This window comes from Littorina saxatilis, unplaced genomic scaffold (genome assembly GCF_037325665.1).
Source record: "Littorina saxatilis isolate snail1 unplaced genomic scaffold, US_GU_Lsax_2.0 scaffold_3138, whole genome shotgun sequence".
In the NCBI taxonomy this organism is placed as follows: domain Eukaryota; kingdom Metazoa; phylum Mollusca; class Gastropoda; order Littorinimorpha; family Littorinidae; genus Littorina; species Littorina saxatilis.
Window position 1 is genome coordinate 1 of NW_027129068.1, and position 10,159 is coordinate 10,159.

Sequence of the window (10,159 nt, forward strand, 5' to 3'; positions counted from 1 at the left end):
TGCGGCTGGGCTCTTCTCCTTGACTTTCACAAGTCCTCCTCTCCCCTCTCTTTCTAATTACGGGCCTAAGTGTTGATATCCTGCTTTACTACCCTCTCTTCCCTACCTGCCAACACTGATCCCTTTAGGCCTACCTCAAGTATCTAACATCCTCCTCCTCCACCCGCGGCTAATCTGTCTCGTTTAAATAGAGTTTATCTGACGCTGTCCGCTCTATCTAAACTCACACGTGTATTTGTATTCATGAGTGAGAGAGTTTAGTTAAAGAGCGAATGAGTTAGTGAGTGCGTTTTGGGAAGCAGAGTTAAGTGATATAATGTTTTGTTTAACCCTTAGGCTGGTTGCAGCGACATATGTCACGCAACTTTACGTATACTGTCACCTGGTTGTCACGACATATGTCGCGATACTGGCTCACTCTGTTTGGTCGGTTCGGATAACCTCCCATGGATGCGAAAACCTATATGACCGTTTTTCTTTATTTTTCTTTCTGTTAATTCACCAGTGGCTATGTAACATGTATTACAGAATTGCACCAGTGTAAGGGTTAATATTGTGATTAAAATGAGTCTGTTAAGTTTGTGTTTGCCTAGGTCTGCACCTAGTATGGATGGTGGCACGTTTGCATGAGCTTGTGTGCGTGACAAATGGGGGCTCATCTGGGAATCTAGCACTTGTTGCTATTACTCTCATTCACCCTGACCTAGGCAAGTGTTTGCAAACCACGTTTGTGTTCTTGTGATTTGGTGTTTGATGTAATTTGATGTGCATTATTCAGGAACATGTGAACCTGATTTTTTATTTTTTGAAATGTTCGTAGTTCTTTAGCAGTTGAGTTAGTAATACCGAGTGAGCTACGCAGTAAAGTCGTGAGTTTAGCTCATGATCCGACCGTAGCCGGTCGTAGAGGGGAGCGTGGTACCCAGTACAGAGTGCTGAAGTTATTTTTTTGGCCCGGTGTTCACGGCGACGTCCGCTGATTTTGTTCCTCTTTTGATGTCAATGAAAAGTAAAAAGTGTTGTTACATTCAGGGGTTGTGATAAATTCTGTTTGGCGTTGCAGATATGATTATCAGTGCGTGCACTTTTTATAACTCTTACCCTAATGTCTACCTTTGCCTCGCGTTGTGTTTTATGCCCTAGTGCCTGTACTTCTAAGTCTGTCTGCTGCCTACTACCCTCTTTTACCTAAAATTGCCGGCTTGGCTTGTATCTTTATAAGAATAAATTCTTGAGAGGAAATTACGACTTATACAAAACATGGAAAATCACTCGGATGAACAAATGGAGCCCATTCTTGAGGTTACTTTTCTGTGAAACTGTTTATCAAAAACATAACTAGAAAAGTGCGTAATAATTCAATACAAAAAAATACGTACATAGCATACAATGTTATCCAAGTTACATACAAATATTATACAAAATCCCGGGTCACCTTTATAAGGCAATTATCAAAAGCGAATATACAAAAAGAATGAAGCCACATATTCTCCCATCCCCATGTAATCCTATTCTGAAGCAAGACTCTAAATGTCGAACTAGCTACTTTTTATCCAATGCAGGATCTTTTGGTGACTGACTGAGTAACTAAAGAAAAACGTCTAACACCTATTTAAATTCTTGGGCCTTTATGTGGAAGAACGGTTCTTCCCTACTGGAATATTCTAAGGATGGTCTAATACCTCTACTTTCTCTGATTTGACTTCAGTAAGAACCAGATGGTGAACCCCCATTCGTTACTGAAGTGATTTGTACCTCAAACCTACATTATGTTTTCCCCCATTTTTGAAGTACCATACGCAAAACAGACCGACACCCGAAGGAGCTTATCTGAATTTACGCAGGTCATCTAAAGTTTAACTCCCCACCTAACTAGCTATTTTAGGACCGCTCAGGAAAGCATCACCGGGTATGGATGACGTTGATCGGTTTAACATCGGAGCTGCGTCGAGAACTCCTGTTTTTCTGACGGTTAACTTATCTGTAATTCTGTGTTGTCTTTGTGTACTATGTCCACGAACTTGAGAGATTTTTGCATTTGTATTTGTATTTGTATTCGTATTCATGAGTGAGAGGGTTTAGTTAAAGGGCGAATGAGTTAGTGAGTGCATTTTGGGAAGTAGAGTTTAGTGATATGTTTTGTTAAATATTGTAACTAAAATGAGTCTGTTAAGTTTGTGTTTGCCTAGGTCTGCACCTAGTATGGATGGTGGCACGTTTGCGTGAGCTTGTGTGCGTGACACTCTAAATCAAAAGTCACTTCTTCATTCCTTATCGGAAGCACATTCTTCATTCTACAGAAAAAACATTCACAGTGCTGTAGGTAAATCGCCCCTTTTGCTGTGGAGCGTTAGCTTTGTGGTCGACCTGTGTCCAGAACCACTTCCTAATGCATGAATTTTCTTTCATTTCTTAATGCATGCATAGTTTTTATTCTATACTACCCGTCATAAAAACTAGTACAGATCTTTGTGATGAGGCTGTTGACATCTTGACATAAACGCATCTGCCAATTTTTTTTTTATTACAGGTAGTTTACAGAAAGCCAGCCATTCAGACTGCTGCAGACAAGTCACCTTTGCAGTGGAGGGTGTGCTCTGTGACAGGCCGGTATCTAGCACAACTTCGTAGATCTGGGAGTCGGTGATGTTGTTGTCGCTCAGACACACTAGTCCCCCCTTCTGTCGGTCATGGGCGTCCGCCCGCAACGCTATGACCAACAGGATGATGTAGATGACCATCACCACGGCAACCAGCACAATCACCACTGGGTTCTCGTGCAGACTGAAACACAAACATATCATTTTAAAAGCAGTCATGATCCTATGGCTGGATTAACTACATCCTCATTAGGATTGACACATATACAGAGAAAATGTTCCGAGTCATGACTAAACCCATGTTCTCATGCACAATGAAACACACAGATCATGAATGTGTGAAGTTAGTGAAAGCATGATGTATGTGTGTGTGTGTGTATGTGTGTGTGTGTGTGTGTGTGTGTGTGTGTGTGTGTGTGTGTGTGTGTGTGTGTTTGTGTGTGTTTGTGCATGTGTGACTGTGTTTGGGCGCGTGAGAATGTGTGTGTGTGTTTGTGCGTGCATGCATGCATGTGTGCATCCGTGCATGCATGTGTGAGTGTGCATGTGCAAGGTGGAGTGTGTACTGTACAAGAAAAGTGTATGAATACCTGAAAAAGTGTTCCACATGAGTGAAACTCAGATCATTGGGCACCAGCTCAAAGTGGCTACCAAACGCCGTCAGATGGTCACACCTGCATACAGGGAACCAAACAAACAAATATCATCATAAATGAAAGAAGCCGTGCTATGATAAAATGTCAGTTAGTTAACACACAACAGACACACACTCAAGTATTTTGTATTTAAGTCACAGTTGTTTGAGTTTTGAAAGAATTGTATATGAAAGCTGTTTCAGAGGCTTGCCAGGGAGACGACTGTCGGCATTGTTATCTTGCAGATTGCCTCACCTGCAGTGTGCGACAGTGGCAGTGGTTCTGGGCGAGACGCGACACCCCTGGTCGCTCCACACCGCTCTGGATGTGTTCCAGAAAACGCAGGATCCGAACCAGGCGCTGAGTGCGTACTGTCGCTGGACCACTTCTGTCTTGTGACGGCGCCCCGAGTTGAGGGACGTCTCCACCAAGCCCAGGTTGTACGTACCTGCACCTGTAGCAACCAGGTGAAAAGTCAGATTTGTGTCACTAGCTCATTCTTACTAATGACTAGGATTTTGAAGTGTGTTTGAATATTTGTGATGTAAAATGTCACACACCAGATTGGCATATCTTGATGTCAACCAAACATACAGACAAACATGTCTCTGTAAAAACTACATTCGCTCTTAACATGAATTAAACGTATTTTTAGATAATTCTATAGCTACTCTTGAAGGCCATAAATTACCTTGCCAAACTTTCCGTTTACTGACAAGCCCCACAGGACAAAATAAAAGCAAAGTCACTCACCATTCAGTGAGCCAGGTGAAATAAAGATGCGTAGTTCGTTCTGTTCTTTCTGGAAGTCCTGGCGGAAGATGCTGTGCTGGGGACGGGGTGGCCAGTGTTCACTGCAATTGAAACAAACAATTTTATTGAAGATGACAATGACAAGTCTTCATTTAATGAGGGTAAAAGACAGCGATGGTGCTAATATTTTTTGAAACTGGTACACAAACTTTTATGATGAAAACTATCCAGAAAAAAAAGGTAGGCTGGTCATTGGAACCAGTAAGCGTCCAACTCAGAGTACTGGTTTTGTTGTTTTACCAGCGAAAAAACCCCGGTAGTTCTAAAATGGAAAATTTCCTAAATAAATTATCATTTAATTAATATACTTACCCGAATCACATTAGCATTGAGTCACCTGAGATGCTTATCACTGAAAAACGCTTACCCGGCTAAAGAATTTAAAGGGAAGCAACCCCATCACCAAAACGAAAGTGAAAGTAGCTTTGGTAATGGGCCAGTACACCGGGAGTTACCTCCCATACGGGTGTATGCCACGTCACTTCCTCTAGGAACACGTGCCTATTATCATACGGCTTTAAAAAATCTTAAAACCATAAGCGGGGCAGGTGGGAGGGAATACAGTATGTGATTCGGGTAAGTATATTAATTAAATGATAATTTATTTAGGAAATTTTCCATTTAATATCATATTCTTACTCCGAATCACATTAGCAGATAACATCAACAAGGCGGTGGGCTAGAAATGAATCAAAACTCACCATCAAGTTCTGGACAGGAACTGGCCTGCTGCTATGAGCGCTGGAAGGCCTCTGGAGCCATCCTGTCGAAGAGCTGTGACGTCCCGAAGATAAAAGTTTATGAAAACATCTTCGGAACGCCAATACGCAGTTGTCAGCACCTCCTCTAGACGTCTGGAGCGCAGAACTGCCAGAGAGGATGCCCACGCCCTCGTTTCATGGGCTCGGGCCGAGTCAAGTGGCAAGGAGGGCATAACCCCCCCCCTCTTTGTGCGACTCCACTCATAAGCCTGCTTGATGAGCGAGGACACCCACCGGGCCAACGTTACCTTCGACAAATCTTTCTCGCGCCTAGTAAGGAGAGAGATAAACAACAACTTCTGAGAACTAGACCGAATCGGCTGAGTCCGGGCTAAGTACAGACGAAGTGCCCTCACAGGGCAATTGACCGAATCGGGGTCATCCGGGGCCAACGCGCTGGTCAGAGCCTTAACTCTAACCAGCGGAGAGGCCTGCCCCGGAGACTGATTCTTGGCCAGGAAATCAGGCCGGAAACGCAAAGATGCGGAACCGTCCGGCTCAAAGGAGATATCTCCAGGCTGACCCGACAGGGCGTGGACCTCGCTACCCCGTCGGGCCGTAGCCAACAAAAGGAGAAACAGCGCTTTGCGAGTGACATTGAACAGACTGGCCTCGCTTAAAGGCTCAAAATCCGCAGAACGAAGGAATTCCAGGATTAAAAACAAGTCCCACTTGGGAGCGGGCAAACGAGCTTTAGCTTCCTTAAGAGCAGCCCCTTTAATGACTGCAGCTATAACGCCCCCGACTCGAACAGAACGACCAATCTGCTTAAGAGTCGCCGAGATAGCGGAGCGCCGGACCCTCAACGAGGAGACTGAGGCGCCCTGCGAAGACATGAAAGAGAGGTGGTTAGCGACCTGAATAGAGCGCGGAGCCACCGAACTCACCCCTCTAGCTGAACACCAGGCAGTCCATGCCTTCCAGTGGGAAGCATAAACTGAAGAGGTGGACGCTCTATGCGAGCGAGCCACCAAGTCCAGAGTCAAAGACGACGCCCCAGAGCGCTTCAGCGAGTCCCGAACAACTTCCACACGTGAAGCTTCAGAAGACTGGGCTCCTCGTGTGGAATGCCTGTTCGGGGCTGCACTAGTTCCCCTCGCACGAGTGCGAGAGGAATGGGGGGCCCTTGGGCGAGCCGAAGAAGATCTGGAAACCAGACCTGCGACGGCCACAGAGGAGCGACCAGAAGAAGAAGGGCCGGCTCCTCCATCTCCGCTTTCCGGATTACTCGGCTGAGTAACGGAAAGGGAGGAAAGGCGTACGCCTCCAGACCCGTCCAGGGAAAGTCCAGAGCGTTCACTCGCCATGCCTGAGGGTCCGGGAATGGCGAGACGAACACCGGAAGCCTCTTTGAGTACCTTGTGGCAAAAAGGTCCACCAGAGGCTTTTGGACCTGGGCCCAAAGGCGAAGCAGTGCCCCGTGAGTGATCGTCCACTCCGACTGAAGCACCGTACCGGAACGACTGAGCGCATCCGCCAAAGTGTTCAGCCTCCCTGGAAGGTACCTGGCCGAGATCGTGATATGATGCTGAAAGCACCACACCAGGATCTCGCAAGCCCTCTCCGAGAGAGACGGGGACCGCGAGCCTCCCTGCTTGTTGATGTACGCCGCCACTGTCATGTTGTCTGTAAACAGACGAACATGTTTGGCGTACAGGGAGGGCAGAAACTTGGCCAGAGCTAGAGCAACTGCCTCTAGCTCCAGCAAGTTGATGTGCCACAAGGACTGCTCCGTCGTCCACAGACCGGAAGTAGTCTGAAGATCTGTATGTGCCCCCCAACCCTCCCTGGACGCATCTGTAAAGAGGTCCAGGTCGGGGAGGGGCACGACGATCGGAACACCTCTGCAGACCCACTCCGTGTCCAACCACGGAAGGGTCGCAGACTGGAACCATCCCTGCAAAGGGATGAGGGCGTCCCAGTCCACCAGAGGAGAGTCCACAAACGGCTTCAGCGCGAACTGAAGCGGACGTTTGTGGACCCGGCCCAGTGAAACCAGAAGAGCCATAGACTCCATCTGCCCCAAGATGGAGGCGAGCGAGCGGATGGAAGCCATCAGGAGAGGTAAAGTGGAGCGAATCTGGGCTTGGAGCTTGTCCACCCTTCTCTGAGAAGGCTGGACAGTCCAAGCGACCGTGTCGAAAGACATCCCCAGATAAGTGAATGTCTGTGACGGGGTCAGCTCCGACTTTACCCGGTTGATCGAGAATCCCAACGAGTTGGATTCTCGAAGAACCGTCAGGGTATCCTGCGAACAGCCGCTCTGGGACTGGTTCATGATGAGCCAGTCGTCCAGATAAGCCCGCAGACGGATACCCTGGGACCTCACCAGTGCACAGACCTGTCTCACCACCATGGTGAAAATCCATGGTGCGAGAGACAGCCCGAAAGGGAGTGCGCGAAACTGGTAGATCTGATCTCCCCACCGGAAACGAAGCCATTTCCGGTCGGCCGGATGCATAAGAATATGAAAGTATGCGTCCGTGAGATCGATCGAGGTCACCCAGTCTCCTGGGCGGAGAGAGTCTCGGACAGAGGCTGGCGTCTCCATCTTGAATTTTATCTCCCTCAAGAAAGTATTGAGGAGAGATAAATCCAACACGGGACGCCATCCTCCTGATGCTTTGGGAACAGCGAACAGACGCCCGTAAAATCCCAGGGAGCTGTGGACCCGAACTCTCTCCACCGCGCCCTTCTGCTCCAGGGAGGCAATTTCCGACTGCAAGACGGGACGTGCTTCCTGCGAGAAGGGGGGCTTGAACCGCGGAGGCACTCGGGTAAGAGGCGCCTTTTCCTCCCGCCAGAGCAGGCGGAAGCCCGATCTCACCACTCCCACAATCCATTGGCTGTCTACTACCGACATCCAACGAGAAAGTGCCCGGGAGGGGCCTCCCGCCATCACCAAGGTGGAGGGCGGGAGGGAGGTGAGATCGGGAGCGCTTCATTGGGGGTGTGGCTTACTTCCAGAGCCGCCACGCCCCCTCCCCGATGCCGTCCTCTTCTTCCCACCACGAGCGGCCGGCGAAGCCTGCCGCTTCTGAGCTGGCTTGGGGTTAGACGATGTCTGAGCCTGCTTCTGTTTAGATGGCTGAGACTGTTTCACCCCCTTCAGAGTGTAGTCAAGGAACTGACTGTCCTTGTTTGACTGAATCTCCTTCTGTCTGGCATCCAGTGCCAGCGGACAGAAGAGAGACTCCTCTGAGACCGGGGAGACTCTCAAGGTCTCCCTAGTAGCCAGTTCCGTGAATTGGGACTGCGAGAGGAAGAGATCCCTCCTGCAGAGTACCGCTTGGGTGTACTGCAGGGAGGAAAGACGCAATTGTTCCTCATTGACCTTGGCCAATGCGGCCAAAAGCGCAGAGACATCGTCCGCATTCTGTTCTTCACTGAGAGTGAAAGGAACTAGCGAATCGGTCAATGCCCGAGACAGAGCCCGAACGAGAGTCTCCGCAATGGAGGACAGTTCGATCTGCCGACGTCCAACCTCCTCAGCAGAGAGGAGGGAAGCCTCGGAAACCGGCAAAACCGAATCACGCTTGATCGGTTTAGTCAGAAGAGGCAGCAATTCCCGGGAAACCGGAAGGGTAGCCCTAGGGAGTGCAAAAGACGCCAGCCAATTCTGGCTCTGATTGGGCATGCCAAGCTTCCTATTGACCGTAGGCACGAAGGAAGAGGCTTGGGCAGCTGAAGCCACCCACTGCTGCGCTGATTCCGGAACTGGACCAAAAGGAAGCAGTAACGGAACAGGCACTGGCCGAATACCACTCCCCGCATGTGCTGGACGAACCAGTGAATGCGAAAGTTGGTAAGCCACTGACGGAGACTCGGCGAACCGGAAGGAAGAAACATCCTCCTGTGCCGGCCGGAAGTCCGCCATGGCAGAAGGAACGAATGATGCGGAAGAGTCCGCAGCCACCACCCCTTCAGGAAAATAACGAGACGTTACTTCCGCCGCGACGTCAAGAACAGACTTGAGCTTCGACGGAAACACGCCCCGCGACTCCTCGCTGACCACTGATGGAGCATCAGAATAGTCACACGTGGAACCATGACCGAAGTCACCAGTTCCGGAAGCAGAAGCATGCCCTGGCAAACCGGAAACCGGAAAAGCCTGAGCACTAACGTCATCCTGCCGCCCAAAATCCTGTGAAGGTAAAGGGTAAGCAGGACGACCATCCGCAAAAACCGGAGCTGGATGAGCTGACGTCACTCCCCCGACTGAGTGGAGTGATGCCTGCTCAAGCCTAGGCGCTTGAAAGCCGGAAGGCGCACGCTGTAATCCACTATCTGGTATCCGGAAGGAACCACCAGAAGAGGAAGAAGCGTTTCCGGCCGAAACCGGAAGTGTAGTCAACGGAACCGCAAAATGCGGAAGTGAAGACTGCACTGGTTGACTTCGCGATCCGGAAGGACCGGAAGTCAGTGAATACTCCATCCTGCCGCGACCGCCGTAGCGTGCCGGAGCGGACGGATCATCACTTCCGGCAAGTGCCGGAAATGCGGCAGTCGAAACCGACTGCCGCCGCTGTTCGAACAAGTCCGGGGCCTCGTAGGTTATCGCCGGAAATGAAAGATCAGCAAGGTATCGGTCGTGACCCGATGCGAAAGAGCTGTCCCCCGAAGGAGAACGTCCAGGCGCCTCACGAGGGCTATCGGACCAGCTCTGCTTACCAACCGACGCTGAAGAGGGAGGACGCTGCTCCAAGCCGGAAGTGGAGGACAAAGACACGGAAGCCAATGCCCGGACGTCACTGCCAGATGCCGGAAACGCCGAACTGCTGGCGACGGAACGCTGAAATTCTGCCTGCACCAAGCTGCGGATTTCTGGAACCAGTGACTTTAACAGAGAGGAAACCAACGCACCTTGTCCAGGTGCTAACAAAGAAGACGAAGTCTCCGATGTAGAGACAGGTGCAGAAGTAACAGTAGCGCTAGGCGCCGCAAAAGAAGCAGAAGTAGTAACAGCGCTAGGCGCCGAAATTGGTACAGCCAACAAAGTGTTACGCTCTTGGTCTGTAACAAGTAAAGTTGCTTTGGAAGAGGAAGACTTAGCCTTAATTTTCCCCTTGGGGTCCGACTTGCCACGGCGCTTGTCTGAATCAGACATGTTGACAACAACACGTGGCAACGCGAAAAAATTTACTGAAACATAAGTCTAAACGACTGGAAAATTCAGTAAACACACGCACTAATGCGTTAACAAAATACTATAGCTAAACTTGCCCCACAAGCAGAGGCACGGAGAGCTACAAACAAAGTCACACGAGCTAGAAAACTAACTCACACAACAAAATGGCGACACGCAAGACACTGACACAAACGTCAACAACACGTGGCAAAGCCAAAAAGA

At 49.5% G+C, this 10,159-nt stretch overlaps 1 protein-coding gene across 1 annotated transcript; it reads right to left on the minus strand.

Moving 5' to 3' along the window:
* Positions 1-691: 691 nt before the first annotated feature.
* Positions 692-4,134, minus strand: LOC138957344 (polycystin-1-like protein 2; the record flags this gene model as incomplete). Its single annotated transcript, XM_070328469.1, has 4 exons — positions 692-2,784; positions 3,191-3,274; positions 3,491-3,689; positions 3,989-4,134. Coding segments are annotated over 4 exons (757 nt in total), but the record flags the coding sequence as incomplete, so codon positions are not given.
* Positions 4,135-10,159: the final 6,025 nt, after the last annotated feature.